Consider the following 26,577-nt stretch of genomic DNA (forward strand, 5'->3'; position numbering starts at 1 on the left):
GGAGGGAGACACAAGAGGGAGGAGATATGGGGATATATGTATACGTATAGCTGATTGACTTTGTTATGAAGCAGAAACTAACACAACATTGTAAAGCAATTATACTCCAATAAAAATGTTAAAACAATAATAAAGAAAGAAAGAAAAAATCTCTGTTTTTTAGGAACTCATGATCTATCTAGGCAGTTAATTACAGGAACTCGTATGTCTACCATTTGAGCTCTTTCACTTAAAAGGCTTAGAATAGTAAAGGTACAGTATGCCTCACATACTGTAATACTGTAAAGTATTTGGCCCCATGATTTCAGAAAAAGATTATATTAAATGGTGTAAATATATGATGTTTTAGATAATTTTTTCACAGTGTAAAAAACAAACACTACTAGAAAAAATATAAGGCATTCTTCAACAATTAGCCCTCGCTCATCTTCCTCTATGCGTTTTCCATAGTACTTATAGACTGCAAAGCACGATTTAACAATTAAATACTGGAGCTGCTTGCTAATTGTTGTCTATATGCTAGTATTGTAAGCTCCTAGAAGACATAAGACATGCTTCATGCTCCTTAGAATTTCTCACAGGGCCTAATGCAGTGCTGGGCACATCACAGGTACCCAATTAAATGTTGAAAACGTTGAATGTTTGCGTTTGTTAGTTTCCTTAAAAGCAAAGAGGATTTTTAAAAATTGCATTAACGGTGGTATTTTTCCTACTGAAAAATGTTTGTAGAAACATTTTACGATGATGTAACAAAATATATTGTGTCTATGAAATGCAAGGAATCATACTGATTTCTTCATGGGCATTGCTTTCTACCTGTGACCAGAACATTCACTGAGTACATTCAGAGAAATATACTTAATATACATGTTAATGTTGAAGAAGTCAAACATGAAGGATTCAGGTCCCTGCATGTCATGTAGTTCACAGTCTACCTGGGTGATAGACATGAAAGATCTGACATTTGGGGAAACTAGATCCTCTCCTTTGTAGAGATCAGACTCCCAGTGCAACGTACTTTCTAGATTAATCAATCACCAAATACTTTCAAACAAATTAAAATCTCTTTACCTAAAATTAATAAAAGTGATTATAAACTACAGATAATCAACTCTTACTCCTTATTTTCATAACTTCCTGGATTTTACCACTATCTGTTTGCTTGCTTTCTTGTTTTGCTTTATGCAAGGGAAACTTTAGTTGCCTCTTTCAAGTTTCTTTCAGCATTTCTCATCATGTTATCTATCCTCATTGCAATGAAGATTATACTATTCAGGGATATCAGAAAGTCCTTTTTCAAAAAAGAAGGATTAAATAATCAGTCAGACCCACACCTCTGCATCATTTCTTAGAAAACTACTTGCAGGTGCACTCCAACAAAATGAGACAGAAAACCGAAGAAAGAGGAAGATACAGGAACTAGGAAATAATGGATCTACTGCAAAAGATACTGCAGGAAACTCATAGGCTGACAGTTGTTCAGCAGGTGTAGGATGTAATTAGTCCAGGCAGTGGCAGAAATAAGGGAAAGAAGCAGGTTCCTCTGAATAGGTATCAGGAGAGAGACATTGGAAGAAACTAAAGATTTTATAAAGGCAGAGAATGCAAGAAAAAAGAAAGTCTTTCAGAAAAACAATCAAGAAAGAAAAATGTAATGCTAATGTACCTCACTACTTAACTATGAGATGAACAATATTTACTTAGCCATAATAAAAGTTGTTAATAGATTTTCAACTTTTAGAATCAACCTAGAGTAAAAGCGTGAAAGATAATAAATGTTATAAACAAAAGGTAAGCATTTTATATATATATTTTAAATGTGGTACATATAGACAATGGAATATTACTCAGCCATAAGAAGGAATGAAACTGGGTCATTTGTAGAGATGTGGATGGACCTAGAGTCTGTCATACAGAGTAAAGTAAGGCAGAAAGAGAGAAACAAATATCGTATATCAACGCATATACGTAGAATCTAGAAAAATAGTTAACCTATTTGTAGGGCAGGAATAGAGACATAGATGTAGAGAACAGACACATGTGGACACAGTGGGGGAAGGGGAGGGTGGGACAAATTGGGAGATCAGGTTTGACATAAATACACTACCATGTGTAAAAGGGATAGCTAGTGGGAACCTGCTGTATAGCACAGGGAGCTCAGCTTGGTGCTCTGTGACGACCCAGATGGGGGGTTGGGGTGGGGGAGGGGGAGGGAAGGAGGTCTGAGAGGGAGGGAATATATGTATACATACAGCTGATTCACTTCATTGTAACAGCAGAAACTAACACAACATTGTAAAGCAATTATACTCCAATTAAAGAAAAAAAGATAATATAAAAGTATAGTTATTAGGACTTGAGAGGTAAAAAGAGGGAGGAAGAGGTGAAAATAGAGGTAGAATTGCTAATATTCTCATCTTAGAAAATGAGAATTCAAGAGATGTTATCTATAGGTGATCGAAAAGAAACAGAATTGTATTGATTAAATTTACAAATAAAAGAACTTTTAAAAGTAATGTAACCATATTGGGAGGAGGTGGGTAAAGGGAGGGGGAGAAGTGAGGGTAAGCTAAATTTCCATCTCTTGAGAATAAATCAACAGAGGGTCTAAATTCGTTAAATCGTGAAACAGCAGCATAAGCATATTATTTAGGGACTCTGAGGTAATCATTGGGAGATCTAAAAACATAAAGTGGTTAAAGATAGTTGCCTTTGAGCAGGAAAATGGAGAATGGGGGGTGGAAAGGGTGGAATAAGGGGTTGGTTTTGTTTTGGTTTTTTTAACAAATCTTTCTTATTTTACTTTGTGCTCCTTTGCATATATTATTTGGAAAAAATAGAAAGGAAAAAGAAAAGAAGAGAAAAGAGGAAGAAATTCTGTGGAAAATAAGCAACAAAGCAAACCACCAATTTTTCAAACATCCTAACCAAAGATTTATGGAATATGACTACCAATGTGAGGTCCTTATATTATTTAGACTTTAGCTTCTTGAACCAGGATTGTCTCGGATTTTTCATACTAAATTCCCTTTCTTACTCATTTATCATTGTGTTTCTTATCACCCCCACTTTTTCCATTCCCAGTCATTAGTTTCCTGATTAGTCTGCACTTTCTGCCCCATTTACAGGTAAGTGAATGCTTCTGTTAAGTACACTCATCTCCAGCTTTGCAGTTTTCTTTGCCTAACTGGGCAGCAGACCATCTGGAACTGGGAAGACTATAATGTTAGAAATTGTGAGGTAGAATCAGGTCAACCAGCAAATGACTGGAACTGGAAAATACTGTCCAAGGCAAGCGCTTTGGAATGAGTCTGGCAAGACACAACCTTGAAGATGACTTTTAGGGGTTGGAGATACTCTGCAGAAAGCCAAATTCTCAAATGCATTGAGAATTCTGCATTGCTTACCACCTTCCCTTGGTCAGGATCATAGAAACGTTCCAACAGCTGAATACTGGTGCTTTTACCACATCCACTGCTTCCAACAAATGCCAGGGTTTGCCCTGGACCAACAGACACTGAGAGGCCATTCAGAACTTGTATATCAGGTCGGGAAGGATATGTAAATTTACAGTCAACAAAGTCAATCTGCCCCTGGAAGTTGTCCTGTGGACGGGAAGATTAGAATTATATATGCTCTACTAGAATCTAGACTATTGAAAATGCACATAAGCCTGAGTTTTAAATCCTTGCTTAAGATACCTTCAACACCAAGCTGCTGAAGTGCAAAGTACAAAGACAGCAACTTAATGAAATGGCATTCTAGTCCCTATTCCAGCAGATGTAGAATAAAAGGAGGCTTGAGCATCGAATTTAAAGATATTTGATCTCTTATTCCCATTCTAACCTAAGGGGATTTCCTTGTCACCCATTCTTTGACATTCTGCATGGAAGAAAATAGAGGATATGATTACATCACAGAAGCCAGTAACTGTGCAAATTCCTACAGCTCTGTTCCCCCAGAGATTTAAAATAATAGCATTACACTTGAAATGACTTACACAGAAAGTTACTTGAGCCCTGAATTGCAAAGGTGAAATACCTTGAGTTGTACTCTCTGATGTGTAAACTCTAGAAATGGATAGACATTTAATAAACCACACAGAGACTTACCTTTTATTGAGCTGAAGGAGAAATAGGGCATTTGACCAATTTAAAAAGATTTCTGAATTTAGTTGACTTTACTGGGGTTTAGGGGTTTTTGGCTCTCTTGCACATACTGGGATATTAAAAATTAGGCAGGGAAGATTAAAAAACACCTGTAGGGACTATCAATTAGAAAAAGTGATATTTCATTGAGATCAAAATAATTTTCTGGGAGTCCACATGAACTCATGTGGAACACAGAGAAACATGAATTAAATCAGTATTATCGGACAGGAGAAACTGGTTTTTCTACATTCCGTAGCAGGATATCAGTAGAAATCCTGGTGGTTGGGTAGGTCTCAAAAGACACGTAGCTTCATTCATTCCGGAACTGTGTTTTATAGTACCTGTGTACTATAAAACAAGTATTCACTGGATATCATTGCCTTATTCAAGTTCCAGCTTTATGAAGAACTTTTAATGCTAAGGTACTTCATTCCTTTACGTTTGTAAATCTACTGTCTGTCCATTCCGAGGGCATATGAGTTCACCCATACACTGCAGAATTTAGAAGATCAGTGGTCTTGAATAACCAGCCCCAATGGCTGCTCTGCACACACACAGAAGCACAAGCCTCCCCCACTACCCTCTTACCCCTCTATACTTACCCATCTTTCACCCGCACTACTATACACCTTGATTGTGGGTTGTCGGTCCAGCAGTTGGAAAAAGCGTGCGGCTGAGATCTTAGCTTTGGCATAACTTGGGGTATAAGAGAAGGCTCTCCCAAGAGCTGTCGCACTCAGTACAACTGAAGAGATCACCCTGTAGTTGGACAGACACCCAGGTAGAAAGGGCGCGGTGTGGTTGGTGTCACGGCCTAAGAGGCAGGAGTTTGGGGGTCTAGCCCTGGAAAGGACCGAGCAGCCTTGAGCAGGTCTCTTTAGACTTGTCTGGGAATGGGAGATTGGAGAGATTAGCCTTTTTCAAATTGTGTTCTAGAAGAAAGGGTGAGGGGAGGATTGAACAAAGGGGGCTCAGATCTCCAAACCCTGCTTCAACTACAACAGCATTTTTAAAAAAATTTGTTTAAGGAAAAAAGACTTCTTAGGAAAAAAAAAAAAAAGAGGGAGGTTGAAAGATCACTGGGTTGGGTTGCATTTTTACAATGTTAACATTCTATGAATCTATGATTAATGTGTAAAAGACAATTATTGGCGATACAAGCACCAATTCTGTACCAAGCAAGCATGTAATTCATGCTTCAGACAACATGATGCAATTGCCTGTATCCTTCTACTTGTCCCAGCCTCAATGTGTGCATAATTAACGAGCAAATAAGTGAATAAATAAATGAATGATAAACGTGATAAGAGATAGCCCTTTTGCTCTATAGACCATGCTGCGAGGGGCGCCCCCCGAAGTTGTCCACCTGCACTGCAATGCACCATGGGGCCTGCCTCAGTGTGGGTGGGGTGGTGTGGGGTGTCTCTGTGTGTTTTACTGCTCAGTTCATAAGCAGAAATTGTTTTAGGCCAGACTGGCAAAGCCAGACATCTCTAGGAGCCCAGTCCAAAACTTAAAGCTATGACAAGCACCCGGAATAAAATAGGAAATGATGGAAGGTCATCTTTCATTTTTTAAAGAGAAGCCAGAAATTGGGAGCTTTCTGCAGTGTCCCAATTTTTACACGTTGGCAAATAATTCTTCAAAAGTCTTACATAAACTAAACAAGTCAAGAGTTTGTGATTTCTGATTTGGGGTTAGTAGCTCTACATATGCAAAAATTTAGAAAGGAGACTTTCCTGGTTGAGGTGGGCATAGTGGGGCAGGAGAAAAAAATTTCTTCTATATTTCTAGAAGAAGATAGAGGGCGAGCAGACAGAACTCATGGCTGGAGAAGAGATTTCTTTCAGGGCTGATTTTCCTAATGCCCTCCAAGGCTTTCTCAGACCGTCTCCCCCGCATTTTTCAAGGTTCCCTGCCCCATCACGCCACACCCATACGCATGTGCACCCAGTCCCTTGCTACCTTGACACACTTAGGTGTCTGGAAATGTGAGAAACTGGACTCAAAGCTAAACTTATTAGAAGAGCAGACTCCAGCTATAAACAAAAGAACAAAATTCCCCTGACTAGTCTTTGCTGTCTCTACCTAGGAAGAGTCAGCTAGACATGTGCCTTCTTTACAAGAAGTAGAGCTCAAATAAGGTAGTTCTAGGAACCATCTTATTCAAGCACTTTAGATTTTCTCAGCATTAACCAGTATGGTAGATTGTGAAAATGCTTAATTTGTCCTATTACTCTGTACACACCCTTTTGCAATATGATTTTTTTATTCCTCTGCGATATTGTGACTTATGATAAGAAAACTATATTGGTCTTTTGTCAGTTCCTGGCACAGACTCCTAAACCCTTGGAATTTCCCAAGTTTTGAGAGGACCGAGGTGTCTTTTGTTAATGAAGTGACTTTGGTAAAAACTCTAGATAACCTAAGGATGGGGCCTGGTTGCCTGGAGAGCCAACCATGCGATTAGAGGGGTGGAACTTCAGTCCCTTCCCCAACCTCAGGGGAGGGGAGAGGCTGGAGATTGAGTTCAATCGACAATGGTCAATGATTTAATTAGTCAGGTCTACGTGATGGAGTCTCCATAAAAACCCAAAAGACAGGGTGCAGAGAGCTTCTGGGCTGGTGAGCACGTGGAGATTTGAGGAGAGTGGCATTCTTGGGGAGGGTATGAAAACTCCAAGCCCTTCCCACATACCACACTCTATGCATCTCTTCCATCTGGCTGTTCCTGAGTTGTATCCTTTTGTAATAAACTGGTAATCTAGTAAGTACATGTTCCTCTGAGTTCTGTGAGCCGCTCTAGCATATTAATCAAAGCTGAGGATGAGGTCATGGGAACCTTGGGTCTACAGCTTGTTGGTCAGAAGCACAGGTGATGACCTGGACTTGCTTTGGTGTGGAGGGTTGGGGGAGGGGCAGTCTTGTAGGACTGAGCCCTTAACCTGTGGGAGGACCCAACGCTATCTCCAGGTAAATAGTGTCAGGATAAATTGAACTGTAGGACAGCCATCAGGTGTCAGTGCCATGTGATAGCCATGTGAGAGAGTAAAGGAGAAACACTTATCGGATCCTCTCATCAAAAGATGGGGTCCGTTCCTCTTTTCTCTGAATCTGGACTTGGTCGTATGACTTTCTTTGGCCAAAGAAGATATTAGAAAATGTGATGCATGCAGAGTTGGCAAGTGCTTGCATGTTGGGTCTTGCAATCTTCTGTTGCACTTGGAACTCCGAGAGCACAATGTGAAGAAAACAAGCTCAGCTGCTAAGAGGCCATGTGGAGAAAGAAGGGCACTCAGAAGCCTGACTGAGTCAGCCCAGTCCAGAAGAACCACCCTGACAGCACACAGAGTCTGTAAGAAATATTAATCTGAGCTGTTTAAGACACCATGTTTGGGATGGTTTAAGCAGCAGAAGCTAACGGATAGAACCAGACCATTCCTCCCTGGAGGGCTGATCTTTTATGACTCTGGCCAGGTAGTCCTCACCTGAACACATAGCTGAAATGGAGCCCCTCATTGGGAATTAAGTAACCTCCATATCTGTAGGAAGCAGAATTAGCAACAAACACAATGCACTGGGAAAAACCAAAGCAGAATCCGTAAACATTTGCTTTTCGGATGGCTGTCTTGTATGGCTTCTCCAGTTCAGTCTCAAACACTTCTATAAACTGCCTCTCCTTTCCAATCCCAGCCACAGTGCGAATATTACTGAGGGCTTCGTTTGTAATCTGAAGAATGAAAAAGAGTTTTAGAAATAAAAGAGCAGAGATAACTGCTTTCATGACATTTTCAACCGTTACATGGATTAGATCTGGTGCAAATGACAGAAGGCAGTATACAGCACAGATGGGGGCATCATCTGGGAACATAGAGAAGTTGCTGGAGATCAATTTGACTGGACCCTGAGACATTCTATCAGTTCAATACAAGTTCTACTTGATCCTAACATGGCTTTGTTGCCTCTACTTGTTGAGGAAGAGAGAAGAGGGGGAAAAACGGCACACAAGGCTATCTTTGTGAATTCATTTGAAATGTTCAAAATGGTATCTTTAAATGTGTCTGAGAGAAAAAGATTGTTTAATAATAGAAACCTAAAATATTAGATTCTATTTCTTAAAAAATTATGACCAAATACTATATAAGATAGATTAAAACTGAGTATGAAGTTTATCTTTTAGTCTATACTACAAATTTGTATTTGTTTCAATCCCTACTCTAAGGTAAATAACCACTGTTTCTGAATTACGGTCCTATCCTAAAAAAGGTACAAAAGTGGGCTACTTCCTATTATCGGCATACGAAATTCTTTTGGCTTCTGCCTACTTGGGCGATGTTCACATTCCCTCTTTAAAGAGAAAAAACCTAGTTTAGAGTAAATTTGTTAAAAGGTGAGGGTGTGTATATGTGTGTGTGCATGATTCTTTATCCCTGATATCTGTCCATGCCACCATATCTTCATTTACCTCTGATAACCAGATTTAATTAGAACATACTCTTAAAAGTGCATAGCTGGGCTTCCCTGGTGGCACAGTGGTTGAGAGTCTGCCTGCCGATGCAGGGGACGCGGGTTCGTGCCCCGGTCCGGGAAGATCCCACATGCTGCGGAGCGGCTGGGCCCGTGAGCCATGGCCGCTGAGCCTGCGTGTCCGGAGCCTGTGCTCCGCAACGGGAGAGGCCACAGCAGTGAGAGGCCCGCGTAGCGCAAAAAAAAAAAAAAAAAAAAAAAAGTGCACAGCTAAAGCCTAAGTGTATTCGAGACCTAAACTGTGTATATCTCATGGTTCTCTTTGGGAAAGACATTTGCCACAAGTCAGGCAGACACTGAAGTGTGAAAGTTAAAAGCATGTGCCATTAAAAAGATAGTAACTCCTCTCTGTGTGGTTGGCATGACCTGCAGAAACCATTAAGCTGAAAAGACCAAATAAAGAGGAAAGTGAACTATCCTCCCTTGCAAAGGAGAATACTACACCTAACTGGGACGTATAAAAAATAACTGTTTGACAGGAAACTGAACATGTAACCCTCTGTGTTTTCCCCACTATTTCTCCACACCTGCTCAATCTCATATCATCAGAGGCATATATGAAAAAGGCTAATGGGAAGTTTCTAACCATGAATGTTTGTAGGCTGACAGTTTCCTTAAGTCTGTTTGCACCCCTCATTCTTAGCAGTCTGACAGCCACTCAGCCATAAGCAGTCTGAAAAGTGGGTCTGGGAGATTACCTGTCCTGCGACCTCCAGAGCCTGCTTGTCATGAGTGGCAAATCCCATCAACATTTTGGTCTGTATGGCTCCCGATAAAGCCAGGAAGGGGAAGAAGCACACTATGACCAGGCTTAGCTTCCAGCTAAAGAAGAAGGCGATGATCATGGCCACGGTGATGTTAGTGAAGGAATTGACCATCATCCCAATCTGAGAGCCGGCAGCCTGCAAACCAAACGTGATCAACCAATTTCAGACACACAGTCTCTAACTAAATCATGAAAAAGCTATTTTGTAGCAAACAGATAGGTTTTAAAAAATTATTTTGATGAAATATACATAACAATGTTTACCATTTTAGCCATTCCTAAATGTACAGGACAGTGGCAACAAATACCTTCAAAATTGGAACTATCACCACATTTATTCCCAAAACTTTTTCATCATTCCTAACAAAAACTATACCCATTCAATTTAACATCCCTTCCTCCCTCTCCCCAGCCAGCGCCTGTTAACCTCTATTCTATTTTCTATCTCTATGACTTTGCCGATTCTAGGTACCACATATAAGTGGAATCATACAATATTTATCCCTCTGTGTCTAGCTTATTTTATCAAGCATAATATTTTCAAGATCCATCCATGTTACCGCAGGTATCAGGATTTCATGTATTTTAAAGCCGAATAACATTCCATTGTGTGTATATACCATATTTTGTTTATCCATTGATCTGTTGATGAAAACTTGGGTTGTTTTCACCTTTTGGCCATAATGAATAATGGTGCTATGAATATGGGTATATAAGTATCTGTTTGGTCACTGCTTTCAACTCTTTTGGATATGTACCTAGGAGTGGAATTACTGATCATATGGTAGTTCTATGCTTTAAAAAGGGAGGGTCTTTTCATTAAAGAGCCCCCCCACAATGCACTTGAAGGCTGGATTAATAAAAGTACATCTTATTCACACCTTCTTGGGAGCTCATGTATTGACTAATCTCATTACATGGGTATCAGAGCTAGACCAGTCAGCGTGAGATTAATTCTAGTGATAATGAATAACCTATAAAAGCTCCTTGCAGATTGAAGATTACAAAAATAGAAGAGATGAGATTATGGCTTATTTATCTAATCTAAGGTCAAGAATAAGGTGAACTAGACACTAGAATACTCAAATGTTGAGAGTAAAATTAGTAAAAACTTTAAGCAGTAAGACAATGTATATTAAAACCTTTCAAAATGATTATACATTTTGATCCAGTGATTATATTTTGAGAACTAAAAATATAATCAAGGGTATGCCACAAGCTTGATGCAAAATGATATAAATTGCTTATGTGGGGAGGGAGGACCTAAACGGGGAATTCTTTAAGAAATGATGATATATTAAAATGGTGAATTAAGCATTCATTAAAAATTCATTGTAGAAGGATATATAAGGACCAAAATATGCTCACATCACATTGTTTCAGGAGAAAAAAGAAAGATTACAAAATAATATGTACGGTGTGACCCAATGACTGTGGGAAACACATTTTCTATTTATACAATAGAAAAAGCGTAGAATGATCAAAATGAAAAATTTACAGGGATTTTCCTCTAAAGAGGATTCCATGTTGCTTTGAAATTCTCCATATCATGGTTCATATTGTTGGTTGAACTGGTAGAAGTCGAGATATACAGTACAGCACTACCAATCCAGTGAGTTTTTTCTTCCAAGAGCCTCACAGGCAAACCATGACTTTTCTTTTTCCTCTTTTTCTGATTTTCATGGAAAGTGAGCAGTGGTGTTGAGAGGCAAACTGAACTCTCATCCCTTTAGCCCAAATGCCTGGTTTTAGAAGGTGTTGCCTCATCTTGTACACATGTTTAAATCTCCTGAACAAGGCTACAGGTTCTGGGGTTTAGAAACCACAGCTTAGTCTCCCTGAGTCAGAAAAGACAGCCCTTGGAATGTGTCAGGATTCTAGATAGCAATCATCTCCCGTCTTTCCCTCAGGTTCCCAGCTGGGCTGCTTAGAACAGCTTCTTTTCCTAAGACTAACTTACAAGCCAGGCCCCTGTGGAAGGAGGCTTTTTTCCACACACACACCCTCTGGGGGTGCCATTAAGTCTTGTGGAATCTGAGCCTCTGGGCCTAAAAAAAAAACCGATCTGAGAAAGGAGGGAAAGTTCTTCTCAATTGCTAGACTCAGGAAATGCAAAACTCTGACAGATTTTGATTCATGCCATAACACTGATTCTGGGCATTACCTAGGAGACAGTATGCTTTAGCTGTTGTTTGTCAACTTTGGAAATGGGCAAAAGTGTAGCTCTGGGGTATCCTCCCTCGAGTTCCTGTTTTATAGGAAATATGTACGTGGTTATTGGAATTACGTGATTATTGGAATACATAAAGGAAAGAAAGTCTACTCCGGTTACTGCGTGCCTGGTTTCCACCACGGCTTACCCCTTGAACTTGAGAAGCATCTGTAGCAAGCCTTGTTGTCAGTGCTCCAGGGCTATTTCTGAGGTCATCAAACCAGCCAATGTCTTGCCCTAACATTGCTCTGAAACCCAATTTACGTAGCCTTTTTGTGAGGAGTTCCCCGGATTTAGCAAAAGCATATCCCTGAAACATAAAGGAGTCTTTAGTGATATTTTAACAGGAAAAGGGGGAAAATAACTAAATCGCTTACTGAAAAATAAAATTCCTTACCTGCAGAAATTGAGTGCAAAAAGATACACAGCCTATTGCTACAAAAAACAGGCACACATCATGGATCTGTGACCTTTGTTCTTCTTTATCAGGAATTGAAAAAATCTTTGCAAGACAGTAAGCAAGGAAGTAACTTTAGTATTAACAAATAATAGCAAAAGGAATCAATTCAAATATGTTTAAGAGAAATTTCTCTTAGGCTTTGGGTTAAAAACCAGTTCACTTTAAACATACTAGTGTTAAACCAAAGTTAACTATGAACATGTGCACTTAATTCTCTGTGGGGAAGGAAGGCTGGTGAACGAAACCCAGTGGTTATGACTGACAGAATTTTTGTCTCGTTTCTTTGCCTGATGTAGGCAATTTTATTGGCTTTTCTTTGATACAGATGAAAAATATGATGAAATGCCTCAAATTCTTTATATAATAAGGCAAGGAAAAAAGAAAGGAAGGAAGAAAAGAAGAAGGAAAGGAGGAAGGAAAGAAGTGGGGAAGTTACTTGAGAATCTGAGAATATTATTCTGGGACAAAACTCAAAGTAATATGACCTATGTCTTTCCCCAATAATAAAGATGGCTTTCATACTCAGGTACCTCGCCTATTATTAGTTTTATAGATTACTTATATATATATACAAATAATAGCATCATTATAAAAGCAGCTGGCACACACACAAAAAAGCAACTAGCTATCAAGGCATTGACTGGAATTGTCTTAGGACAGAAAAGCTTCCATCCATCAGAGGCTGAAATTGTTGCTTCTAAATCACCAGAAGCTGAAAACATTCCCCTCAAAAAACTATGGAAATTATGAGTGGGGTTTTTTTTCAGTCTATAATAAGTGGTAAACTATACTCATAAGTATATTCTGAACTTACAGGCACATGCTCAAGTAACTGACTGGGACCCACGCTGTTGCAATAAGAAAATGGAAAGAATAGCTGCATATTCTAATGACATCGCCCCCTACAGTGAAATAGATTTTAGGTGCATCAAAACCCTCCTAATTCAGACTAAGTGAGGTAACTGTGAGAGTTCAGAAAAGCTATTTATTAGAGAGCTGCACAATAAATCCTTACTTATTGCTCTGCATTAATTTGAGTAACTAGAACAATGCCAGAAAGCAGCTGCTCAAAGGAAACCATTTATTCAACAAATATTTACCGAATGCCTGCTATATGCCAAATAAATCTCCTGCAAACAATGCAAACTACTCCATTAACAAATCCTTTTTTGTAAAGCAGAAGTAACCCGTTGAAATGATCACAAATTCCAAAGTAGGGGGAGGGGTTCTAAGTTAATGAGATGTACTCTTTCTAGGACAGAGCTTTTGGGCCCGTTATGGTTCTTAGCAATAAAGAATACATTCATTCTTAATGAATGAAGTGGGTTCAAAAGATGCCACAGTCATTCACCCCACCATGGAATAACTCATGTAAGTTTACTTTACAGTTTACAAACACAAGGACTTAAAGATATATTTCAGTTTGGTTTTAAAAATCACTATACAAATCCCCATAAACCCCACACGGTGATGCCACAATTCTCATTCCTCTCTAAGGTCACCTATTATAATCATGGACTATCGTACTGCATGTTAGCCAGTTTAACTCTTATTTTATAGATGGGAAACTAAAGCCCACAAGATCGAGTCCTTTGTCCAAGTTCATTTAGCTGGTGGTTATTATTAGATAAGGAAATGCCTGGTTTCCAGATTCCAGTGCAGTGGTTTTCTTCTGGGCACGCTCTCTTGGCTCTTGATATTACCCGTCTTCTCAGGGTTAAAAAAGAATGTTTGGCTAATATTAAATTCAAGATTGGGCATCAGCTGTCTGTAACCTCCCCCCCCCACCCCCACCCCCACTGACAAATTCTACTGCATGAGTTCTTTGTACATTCTTACTGAAATGCAACCCAAAGGGCTGCCCATCCCCCGGTTCTTCTGTTTTTAGACTAGCTGTAGTTCAAGCACACATCTACATCATTTTGTAAAGGTAAGTTTGTTTAAGGAGAAAATGAACATTCTCTAGACTCTTGCTATTTACCAGATGCAAATGTGTTACTTAACCTAATTTAACTTAAATGAGGATTTCCTTAAATTAGGATTCTTAAAACAACCCAGTGAGGTAGATTTTCTCGCCCTATATTATAGATAAGGAAGCTAAGACTCACCAAGGGGAAACCACTTGCCCAGATGCATGCAGACAGCACAGAGCAGAGACCTGCGGCAAGCCCAGGGCTGGCTGACTCCAGCGTTCATGCTTTTCCCCAGCACGCTATGTCCAAACTGCAGTGCTTGGAACACTTGGCACCTTTTCCGAGTCAAATAAACCCAGGGAAAGTGCACCAGAGAAATTATGCTTTACGTGTACATTGAGGCTTCGCTAGATTAGCAACCAGGCCCCTAATGCCCAATCATTTGCTGGGTCCTCGTTCCAAACTGTGGTCTCAGTACCAACTGTGAATATTGTGCCCTTTAGATATGTCAGAATGAAAACAGTGCAATTAAAACCAGACTGTTATCTGACTCATGATTATACCCTACGAGATGAAAGAAAGCATCATGAACCCACTGATGAATATGTGATAATTATGCTAAGAGGCACACAAAAACAACCTTCTTTATCAAAGAAGAAAAATAGTAAAGCTTTATCCTCTTAGCAAATATAACCCTGTGAGAGCCTTAACGATGAGCAGATTTTGGATTTCACCAACTAGATCCTGCTACTCTGATCCTTCGGTCCTTAAGTGAAAAGCTGAATTGCTCAGGCTAGGATTTCCTGGTTGTGACCAGAAGAATCACAGAGAATATTCTCACCACCAATAACCAAGGGCAGGGGTTATAACTGGATCATCAAATTTTTTTTGACTTGGCCATTTCATAGACCACTAGAGCTGGAAGTTATCTTACAGATCATCTTTGCCAATCCTTCCTTTTATAGTTAAGGAAACTGAGACCCAGAGAAGTGGCATGATGTGACCCCAGGGCAGAAAAAAAGTCTCCTGGCAGGGAACCCAGGACTCTTCCCAAAGCAGTTCATACACAGGGTTTGGGTGAAGTTGAGTGAATGCATTCCATACTCTGCATTTATAAGAGAGAAAGAGATGATCAGCAAAGAAGTTGGCATCCTGGAATTATTTTAAAAGTGAACATCTAGGGCATAGTCTTGGGTCTTAACAGATTCAGTGCCACCCCGTACACGCTCTACATCTGCATCACTGCTCAGTGGAATGCATTTCCAGAGCCTGTCCCTGGTAGAATGTCAGCTTTATGAGAGCAGGAGGGCTCTGGTTTTCTTGCTCCTCCTAATACCAGCAACAGTGTCTGGAAAACAGTAAGTGATGCGTAAATATTTGATGAATGATGAGTGGATTTTTTTTTTTTTTTTTTTTTTGCGGTATGCGGGCCTCTCACTGTTGTGGCCTCGCCCGTTGCAGAGCACAGGCTCCGGACACGCAGGCTCAGCGGCCACGGCTTACGGGCCCAGCCGCTCCGCGACATGTGGGATCTTCTCGGACCGGGGCACGAACCCGTATCCCCGCATTGGCAGGCGGACTCTCAACCACTGCGCCACCAGGGAAGCCCTGATGAGTGGATTTTTTGGTTTAATGTCTGTCTTCCTCATAGACTGGAAACTGCATTAGGGAAGGCACCCTGACTGACACTGTGTTCCCAAGTCCCTAATCTAGGGGAGATAACCAACAAATACCTATTGAGTGAATAAAAGAACATTTCTATTATGTTTAGGGTATGGCATTTACTAGATATTAATGAATATAAATTAATTATTAAAATATTTTCAGCATAACCAGAAATTCAGTTCACCAGAGTTGGCCCCTGTGTTTCCAATTTCCTACCTTTCTGATGATTTCCTCACTTAACACAAGGGGGCAGTGTGAACATTGAAGCGGTGGCTGAGGCCATCCCTATAGGATTGATTTTTTTTTTTTTTGCGGTATGCGGGCCTCTCACTGTTGTGGCCTCTCCCGTTACAGAGCACAGGCTCTGGACGCGCAGGCTCAGAGGCCATGGCTCACGGGCCCAGCCACTCCGCGGCATGTGGGATCTTCCCGGACTGGGGCACGAACCCACGTCCCCCGCATTGGCAGGCGGACTCTCAACCACTGTGCCACCAGGGAATCCCTATAGGATTGATTTGATCTTGCTTGTGGACTATACAAGTCTTTCTATACACCTCATGCCTGAGGGGACTTAACTTCTGGTCAGGAACTCTGCCAGAGAGACCGCAAGAGAGAAAGAACAGCAGAGGAGGAAACTAAAACTTAGGACTCTCACAAATCCTTCAAAAAAGCTGGTGCTAGTCCTGGTCCCATCGCCCAATGTGACCCTGTGTCACCTTGAACAAGTTGTTACAGTTGTCTAGATTCTAGGTTTGCCGCCTTGTTGATCTCACAGGATTTGTGTGTGTGTAAATTTCAACTAAGAAGATGTGATAGCATTATTGAGAACTAATTTTGCAATGATAAGGTTTTATTGGAACTTGGCTCTGCAGTCACACTGCCTGGATTTAAATACCAGATCCACCACTCACTCCCCTAAGTTCTTTACACCTTGGTTTGCTCCTTTGTCAAATGGGAACAATAAGGATACCTACCACAGGTGGTTATTAGAAAAGTTCAGTGAACTATCGTATACCAAGTTCTTAGATAGCGCCTAATTATTGTTTGTAGTCATTATTATTATTGTATTATAACAATGAAGTCAGATGGAGAATATCAAAACTCCTAGGAGGTGAGAAACTGAAAAAAGCTTATCCTTTATCCATGCCTTATTTTACTTCTCTCTTCCTTTTCCTGTTTTCTCCCCACCTCCCCATTTCAATGGTGCAACCAGCGGAAGAGAAGAGCATAATACAACATGCATGAACACCTGCCATTACAAGTCAAACTTTGTACCTCAGCTGTTCAGCAAGATCAAAATGGCCCCCCAATCTTTTTGTATTATTCAACCAACCTGCTTTGCATTCTGATTTGGTTTGCATATAGGTAAACTGCCCTCTTTTGACACTAAATTTGCAGCCACAGTGCTGTTGTTTTTACAGACACGATGCCTGTTGGAGGGTGCTGCCAGCCCAAATGAAATGCCGCTTCACCTTCTTGCCTCCTGTGTGATGGAGACTCGAGACATTTTTAATCCTTTAGAGATGAGAAAAAAGAGCTAAAAAAAAAGCTTAAAAATAAAAAAGAGCTAAGTCCATTACAACAAAGAGCCAACCTATCAAAAACGACAATATCCACTGATAGACAAACCAAAGGCAGGAGGAGAATAAAGCTGGTCCAGCTGTTTGCTTACCCCAAGAATCTGGCTGAAGAAGAAGGCATAGAAGGGTGTGACTGTCCCATTGACAGCTGCGCCCACAGCCCCTACCAGCATGTAGGGCCATTCTGGAGCATTAACTTTCAGAATCCTCCTAACTGGGGCAGGTTCAATTTCTTCTTCCACAGGAATGTTCTTGTCCTTGAGGGAAGAGGGAGTTACATTAATCATCTAAATTTCTGCATATCCTCTTTTGTTATACAGCAGACCCTTTGGCATTCACAGATTTGAGTCATGGTTTGATTGGTGATGAGTGGTGTTAAAGATCTATGAGACGAAGTGATTCGTTATTTTGTGAAAAATCTTTCTGAATTGCTTGCCACCATGCTGTGACTTGGATGGGATAGATCTTAGAGTGTCTGCTCATCTGAAGGTGAGCTCGTAGTTCTCATTTCACAATTGCATAGGTGTTAACTCTTGGGGAGTAATAAATATGTTGGATCTGTAAGAAAAATAACCCCCCAATTTTAAAAAGTTTTTGTGCTATAGTGGTATTTACATATTTGAGGACTTGTGAAATTTTCAAGATATGTCCTTCATAAATGTCAAAGCTCTAAAATCCTGTAACTGGCTAAAGCTCTAAGACAGGCCAGTGTATCTAAACAAGGCAAAATAATTTTAAAAATGTATTAAGTGGTGTCGACGGTTATCAATTGCATGTTTTCTCTAAGGTTTTCCTTAATTAATGCTCAGAAGTAAATGGTAATCAATTTGGATTTCTAAATTCTGCGTTTTCTTCACAAGGAGTAAAAACTATTTCAAAATTTCCCTATTCCAATTTCTTTTTTTTTTTTTTTCGGTACGCGGGCCTCTCACTGTTGTGGCCTCTCCCGTTGTGGAGCACAGGCTCCGGACGCGCAGGCTCAGCGGCCATGGCTCATGGGCCCAGCCGCTCCGCGGCATGTGGGATCTTCCTGGACCAGGACACGAACCTGTGTCTCCTGCATCGGCAGGCGGACTCTCAACCACTGCGCCACCAGGGAAGCCCCTCCAATTTCTTTAGTTGCCATTAAAGTGTCAGAGCTAGCAAATTTTTATCCTCTTAAAGGCAAATATATTCAGAACATCATCGTTTTTACCATCATTTTTCCTTGTTATAGATATTGTTCAGTGCTTGGTCTTTAGGCCCATTATTCAATAATCTGTTAAATTTATTGCCCACTTTGTTTGAGAAAGGCTTTTAGGTGACGTATATAGATCTGTATTGGTTTATTTTTTACTTTTTCTATTAAAATATACTAAAAATGTCTACAGCAAATTGACTACAAAACTATTAGTGCTCTCTTTCATTAATACGCATTTACCCCTTAGGGAGTTGAATGCCAGGAACAGAAGACAGCAAGGAACTTCAAATACTATCCTTTTGCTTCCAAAGTCAAAGTCTACATTACCAAGTCAATTGAAATAAAAGGCTGGTGTCCCTCTCATTCTAGTTGCAAGCCAAATAGGATGGACGAAGGCAGCTCAGCTGGTGATAGATTTGTCAATGCCTCCGTCTCAAGTTCTCTCTTGGCCTGCCCTCAACAGTTGCACTTGTCATTACTACTCACTCATGCAGCAAATCCTTCAATGATTTCATCTCTGACGTCTTACTAAACTCTAGGAAATCAATGCAGAGAGGAAGACAGGTGGCTGGGAAAGCATGAGGGAAACAGGTGTAGAAAGAATGGGGTTCTTGGATGAGCCTCATATGGCCACTCATGGAATATATCACTGAGTTCTTTAACTCTCTGAGGCTCAGTTACCTCCTCCTCGAAAGGAAAGTTGCATGGGGAAGACAATTCTCTATGGGTCTCTCATGATTCTGCACATCTTGTGAAAAGAGGCATTGACTTCCTTTGTTCAGGCTATCTCTTCAAGGAAATTTGTACAGCAAATAGCCTTGGAGGACAGAGGTAGTGTCTCCATCCCAAGAAAAGGACAGATGTGCTTATTGCCCATTATAAAAACATCAGGTTCCTCAAGCCCAGGATTCCTCTCCCCGTTCATTTGCTGGTATCATCTGGCTCTCTTTGCATCAACTTAACGGGAAGTGGGGTTGGGCTGGGGAACTAGTGCAAATGCTCTACTCTGGCTCCTGCTTGTGCTCTGAGTAAAAGGTCGTTTGTCTCCGACGCAGAGCTCTTGTGTATTCTGCCAGCATCCATGAAATTGGGTCAGGCTATAGCTTGCAATAGAGCAAAATATCAGACCCTTTACCGTTCTAAACAGTGGTTGGTGTCCAGTTCTGGATGCTTACCAGACTCATGTGGGTCGAAGATTAAAATTACAGACACCTGGGTCCCATCAACAGAAATTCTATTTTAGGAAGCCTAAGTGTGAATTTGTGTTTTAAAAAATACTCCTCAGGTAATTCTGATGACAAAGCCCATTTTTTGAGGTCCTCAGCAGTACACAATCTCCAAAACTCCTTCCAGAACTAAATGTTTGGGGTGCCATGTTTGAACGTTTTGAAAGTGTCAGCTGTGCTATACCATCTAGGGGCATTAAACTCCAATATTTCCTGGAACCACTGTCCCACAGGGTGGTCCACCCACAGTCTGACATGATACAAATCTCCCTGTTCTTCTGATATCTGAAGGTATCCCTAAACCTTAACAACAAAACCAAAGACATCTAAAAGCAGTATGAAGTACCTTTTGTCCAGTAGTTAACATTCCAAGATAGGCTAACAGGAAGCAAAATTTAATTAATTTGAATAATTTTCTTTTTTCCCCTTTCATTAAAAATTTGACTTTAAAGGAAACTATGCCCCAACTCCCAAAAAGATGAGGCTATTAAGACTGAATGATGCAAAAATAGGAAATCTGTCCCTGAGTAATTGACTTTTGATTGACTTTTATTTAATATTGCTAAAAGACAGTAGAAGAATAAAAGAAAATTAAAGTCACTATGTACAGAAGGGTTTTTACCTCTGGGATTTTGCAAAGCTAAAGATGAATTTACTCATCTAAAAAAAGCTAAAAAGCTAAAGATTTTATATATATATATATATATATATATATATATATATATATATACATATATATATATATATATATGTAGAGCAAACCAGTAACTCACAGAGAGATACAATTATAAAAGTTTATATATGCCTCCTCACTGCAGGGTTCCTGCCTCTATTGTGTCAATGTCAAGTTGCACAGTGCTCATTTATTTATCATATGTCATGAAGGATCCTGCTAGCAGCTCCAGTGCAGGGAGAAGGACAGTGGCTCTTGTTCATCTTTGCATCCCTAACACAATACCTGGCAGGTGATAGGTGTGCAATCAGTGTTTATTGGATGAAAGAATGAATGAAGCTTTTATGCCCGTGGCGCATACATGCAACAAAACATTTATTTAAAAAACACTGATCACTCACTTACAATGTAGATGGTACAATGCTAGACAATGAGCTTTTTCCAGCTTCCTTCCTTCCATCTCCTTGTGTAGGTCAGGTGAAAATATAACTTCCTACTTAAATCTTATGTCCCGATTTCTATACTTTGTTACATTGACTTTGTCATGCCAATCCATAGGGGTCTCCTGCCTCGATAACGACTTTAAGATATGATGATAGGAAATGGTAACTATGACCAAGAAGCAGGGACTCTCCAAATAACCAAAAACTGATAGTCATTTTTATAGATCCTCTGCCCTATCTCTCAACCATTGCCTAAACCCTGTCTCCAAATTAGCTGTGATGAAGCTATGGATTTCTAATATTTGACCTTGGCTCAATCTCCTATATATTCTACCTTTTTAGTTTCCCTAAAAGAGATGCCTAGATATCAGAGACTGGAACCTCTAGCCTGCAGGTTTCCCCTAATCCTACTCTTAATGTTGTCAGCATTGTAACTAAGATCTGATTCCATTTATGAGAGCCATGAGTATAGCTTGGAGAAGAAGAGAAAACAGGCTGTAGTCATGGCTCTGTCACCAGCTAACTATGAGATGTTGGGTCAGACACCCCACTCAGAGTTTGGAAGGACAGACTTTTAAAACCATTTCCTGAAGTTTTTGGAGTCAAAACTCTAAGAGACCACAAGGTGGAGATACCTCCTTTATATAAGTAAAACTTTTGCACTGCCACAGAAGGTATAACATCTCCCCATTAACAGAAGGTCAGTTTAGAGCTTCTTCATCAAAATAAGAAAAAAAAAAAAAAATTTTGCCAGTGCTTAATCTTACAGAATTTAGTTAACTATTAAAAAACTTTAAAATGTACTTGGATGAGAAAGTCCATACTTTAACCAAACAGGATTAAATTTTATTAACCCTGATTCTGTTGTTTACTTTTAAAAGATACTTAATTTTTAAATCAAAAAGATTCTAATATAATTATCCTACAAATGAGCAGTATTAATATAAGCATAAGACCTTTATTCGCTTCAAGCTTTAGCAAAATCGCATTGGTGTCCCTGTCACTTTCTTCCTTTCTTCCTTTTCCTTCCTTAACTAGAGAGAGAAATCAGAGTGTCAACTTAATAAAATTACACTGGGTTATGGAACATTTTTGTTTCTCTAAAACTAATCTCTGTATTTGATTTAGGTTTCCATTTATTTAAATATCTCCCTTCGGAGTTTTCCCTGACTCATGAGAACTCTGGGAACATGATCTTCAGACCTCCAGGAAATCTGATTGTTCTCTGTAACAATGCTGAGCCATCTACCAGCTTCAACAAAAACAACAAAATTGAATTTTCTTTTCCTTCCTTCCTAACGCTCTTGCTTTTATTGTCGAGTATTTACCCAGAAATAGGGGGAAAAAATTAAAATGCAAAAATTGAATATTATTGGGACTTCCCTGGTGGCACAGTGGTTAAGAATCTGCCTGCTAATGCAGGGGACACGGGTTCGAGTTCTGGTCCGGGAAGATCCCACATGCTGCGGAGCAACTAAGCCTGTGTGCCACAACTAGTGAGCCTGCGCTCTATAGCCCACGTGCCACAACTACTGAGCCCACGTGCCACAACTACTGAAGCCCGCGTGCCTAGAGCCCATGCTCCGCAACAAGAGAAGCCACTGCAATGAGAAGCCCGAGCACCACAACGAAGAGTAGCCCCTGCTTCCCGCAGCTAGAGAAAGCCCGTGCACAGCAACAAAGACCAAATGAAGAAGCTTCAAGATGGCAGAAGAGTAAGATGCAGAAATCACCTTCCTCCCCACAAATACATCAGAAATACATCTACATGTGGAACAATTCCTACAGAACACCTACTGAACGCTGGTAGAAGACCTCAGATCTACCAAAAGGCAAGAAACTCCCCAGGTACCTGGGTAGGACAAAAGAATAGGGGCGGGATCTGCACCAGTGGGAGGGAGCTGTGAAGGAGGAAAGGTTTCCACACACTAGGAAGCCCCTTCGCGGGCAGAGACTGCGGGTGGCGGAGCGGGGAAGAAGCTTCAGAGCCGCGGAGGAAAGCACAGCAACAGGGGTGTGGAGGGCAAAGCGGTGAGATTCCCGCACAGAGGATCGGTGCCGACTGGCACTCACCAGCCCGAGAGGCTTGTCTGCTCACCCGCCGGGGCAGGCGGGGCTGGGAGCTGAGGCTCAGGCTTCGGTCGCAGCGCCGGGAGAGGACTGGGGTTGGCTGCGTAAACACAGCCTGAAGGGGCTAGTGCGCCACTGCTAGACGGGAGGGAGTCTGGGGAAAAGTCTGGACCTGCCTAAGAGGTCCAGGTTGGTCCACTGAACCAACCTTAGCCACTGGGGGCAGACACCAAAAACAATGGGAACTACAAACATGCAGCCTGCGAAAAGGTGAACCCAAACACAGTAAGTTAAGCAAAATGAGAAGACAGAGAAACACACAGTGGATGAAGGAGCAAGGCAAAATGCCACCAGACCTAAGAAATGAAGAGGAAATAGGCAGTCTACCTGAAAAAGAATTCAGAATAATGATAGTAAAGATGATCTAAAATCTTGGAAATAGAATGGGCAAAATGCAAGAAACATTTAACAAGGACCTAGAAGAACTAAAGATGAAACAAACAACGATGAACAACACAATAAATGAAAGTAAAAATACTCTAGATGGGATCAATACCAGAATAACTGAGGTAGAAGAATGGATAAGTGACCTGGAAGATAAAATAGCGGAAATAACTACTGCAGAGCAGAATAAAGAGAAAAGAATGAAAAGAACTGAGGACAGTCTCAGAGACCTCTGGGACAACATTTAACGCACCAACATTCGAATTATAGGGGTCCCAGAAGAAGAAGAGAAAAAGAAAGGGGCTGAGAAAATATTTGAAGAGATTAGAGTTGAAAACTTCCTCAATATGGGAAAGGAAATAGTTAATCAAGTCCAGGAAGCACAGAGAGTCCCATACAGGATAAATGCAAGGAGAAACATGCAAAGACATATATTAATCAAACTATCAAAAATTAAATACGAGTAACAAATATTAAAAGCAACAAGGGAAAAACAACAAATAACACACAAGGGAATCCCCATAAGGTGAACAGCTGATCTTTCAGCAGAAACTCTGCAAGCCAGAAGGGACTGGCAGGACATATTTAAAGTGATGAAGGAGAAAAACCTAAACCAAGATAACTCTACCCAGCAAGGATTTCATTCAGATTCGATGGAGAAATTAAAACCTTTACAGACAAGCAAAAGCTAAGAGAACTCAGCACCACTAAACCAGCTTTACAACAAATGCTAAAGGAACTTCTCTAGGCAGGAAACACAAGACAAGGAAAAGACCTACAATAACAAACCCAAAACAATTAAGAAAATGGGAATAGGAACATACATATCGATAATTACCTTAACTGTAAATGGATTAAATGCTCCAACGAAAAGACATAGATTGGCTGAATGGATACAAAAACAAGACCTGTATATATGCTGTCTGCAAGTGACCCACTTCAGACCTAGGCACACATACAGACTGAAAGTGAGGGTATGGAGAAAGATATTCCATGCAAATGGAAATCAAAAGAAAGCTAGAGTAGCAATTCTCACAGCAGAAAAAATAGACTTTAAAATAAAGACTATTACAAGAGACAAAGAAGGACACTACATAATCATCAAGGGATCAATCCAAGAAGAAGTTATAGCAATTGTAAATATTTATGCACGCAACATAGGAGCATCTAAATACATAAGACAAATACTAACAGCCATAAAAGGGGAAATCAACAGTAACACAATCATAGTAGGGGACTTTAACACCCCACTTTCACCAATGGACAGATCATCCAAAATGAAAATAAATAAGGAAACGCAAGCTTTAAATGATATATTAAAAATGATGAACTTAATTGATATATATAGGACATTCCAATCCAAAACAACAGAATACACATTCTTCTCAAGTGCTCATGGAACATTCTCCAAGACAGATTGTATCTTGGGTCACAAGTCAAGCCTTGGTAAAGTTAAGAAAATTGAAATCGTATCAAGTATCTTTTCCGACCACAACGCTATGAGGCTAGATATCAATTACAAGAAAAAATCTGTAAGAAATATAAACACATGGAGGCTAAATAACACACACCTTAATAACCAAGACATCACTGAAGAAATCAAAGAAGAAATCAAAAAATACCTAGAAACAAATGATAATGAAAACACGATGACCCAAAACCTGTGGGATGCAGCAAAAGCAGTTCTAAGAGGGAAGTTTATAGCAATACAATCCTACCTTAAGAAACAAGAAACATCTCAAATAAAAAACCTAACCTTACACCTAAAGCAATTAGAGAAAGAAGAACAAAAAAACTCCAAAGTTAGAAGAAGGAAAGAAATCATAAAGATCAGATCAGAAAAAAATGAAAAAGAAATTAAGGAAACAATAGCAAAGATCAATAAAACTAAAAGCTGGTTTTTGAGAAGATAAAGAAAATTGATAAACCATTAGCCAGACTCATCAAGAAAAAAGGGAGAATATTCAAATCAATAGAATTAGACATGAAAAAGGAGAAGTAACAACCGACGCTGCAGAAATACAAAGGATCATGAGAGATTACTACAAGCAACTCTATGCCAATAAAATGGACAACCTGGAAGAAATGGACAAATTCTTAGAAATGCACAACCTTCTGAGACTGAACCAGGAAGAAATAGAAAATATGAACAGACCAATCACAAGCACTGAAATTGAAACTGTGATTAAAAATCTTCCAACAAACAAAAGCCCAGGACCAGGTGGCTTCAGAAGTGAATTCTATCAAACATTTAGAGAAGAGCTAACACCTATCCTTCTCAAACTCTTCCAAAATATAGCAGAGGGAGGAACACTCCCAAACTCATTCTACGAGGCCACCATCACTCTGATACCAAAACCAGACAAAGAGGTCACAAAGAAAGAAAACTACAGGCCAATATCACTGATGAACATAGATGCAAAAATCCTCAACAAAATACTACCAAACAGAATCCAACAGCACATTAAAAGGATCATACACCATGATCAAGTGGGGTTCATTCCAGGAATGCAAGGATTCTTCAATATACGCAAATCAATCAACGTGATACATGTTGCTCAATAGATGCAGAGAAAACTTTTGACAAAATTCAACACCCATTTATGATAAAAACCCTGCAGAAAGTAGGCATAGAGGGAACTTTCCTCAACGTAATAAAGGTCATATATGACAAACCCATAGCCAACATCGTCCTCAATGGTGAAAAACTGAAAGCATTTCCACTAAGATCAGGAACAAGACAAGGTTGCCCACTCTCACCACTATTATTCAACATAGTTTTGGAAGTTTTAGCCAAAGCAATTAGAGAAGAAAAAGAAATAAAAGGAATCCAAATCGGAAAAGAAGAAGTAAAGCTGTCACTGTTTGCAGATGACGTGATACTATACATAGAGAATCCTAAAGATGCTACCAGAAAACTACTAGAGCGAATCAATGAATTTGGTAAAGTAGCAGGATACAAAATTAATGCACAGAAATTTCTTGCATTCCTATACACTAATGATGAAAATTCTGAAAGAGAAATTAAGGAAACACTCCCATTTACCATTGCAAGAAAGAGAATAAAATATCTAGGAATAAACCTACCTAAGGAGACAAAAGACCTGTATGCAGAAAATGATAAGACACTGATTAAAGAAATTAAAGATGATAAAAATAGATGGAAAGATATACCATGTTCTTGGATTGGAAGATTCAACAATGTGAAAATGACTCTACTACCCAAAGCAATCTACAGATTCAATGCAATACCTATCAAACTATCAC

The 26,577-nt window shown here is 39.9% G+C and overlaps 1 protein-coding gene across 7 annotated transcripts in view; it reads right to left on the reverse strand.

Annotated features, from left to right (window-relative positions):
- ABCB11 (ATP binding cassette subfamily B member 11) overlaps positions 1-26,577 on the reverse strand; it is a 106,580-nt gene that overhangs the window by 27,309 nt on the left and 52,694 nt on the right. For 6 of the 7 annotated variants that reach the window (XR_013828666.1, XR_013828667.1, XM_079923947.1 and 3 more), the window contains 7 exons: positions 17,367-17,531; positions 12,054-12,158; positions 11,805-11,966; positions 9,377-9,580; positions 7,640-7,881; positions 4,754-4,910; positions 3,408-3,605 (listed from right to left, as the gene is read on the reverse strand). Coding sequence is in view for 5 of the 7 variants with exons in the window: in XM_079923947.1 (XP_079780073.1) it covers positions 3,408-3,605; positions 4,754-4,910; positions 7,640-7,881; positions 9,377-9,580; positions 11,805-11,966; positions 12,054-12,158; positions 17,367-17,531 (1,233 nt within the window). In the remaining 2 variants the exon portion in view is untranslated. The remainder of the gene's footprint in view (positions 1-3,407; positions 3,606-4,753; positions 4,911-7,639; positions 7,882-9,376; positions 9,581-11,804; positions 11,967-12,053; positions 12,159-17,366; positions 17,532-26,577) is intronic. The other variant, XM_079923945.1, reaches the window with a different exon arrangement.

Source organism: Stenella coeruleoalba (assembly GCF_951394435.1).
Source record: "Stenella coeruleoalba genome assembly, chromosome: 6".
In the NCBI taxonomy this organism is placed as follows: Eukaryota; Metazoa; Chordata; class Mammalia; order Artiodactyla; family Delphinidae; genus Stenella; species Stenella coeruleoalba.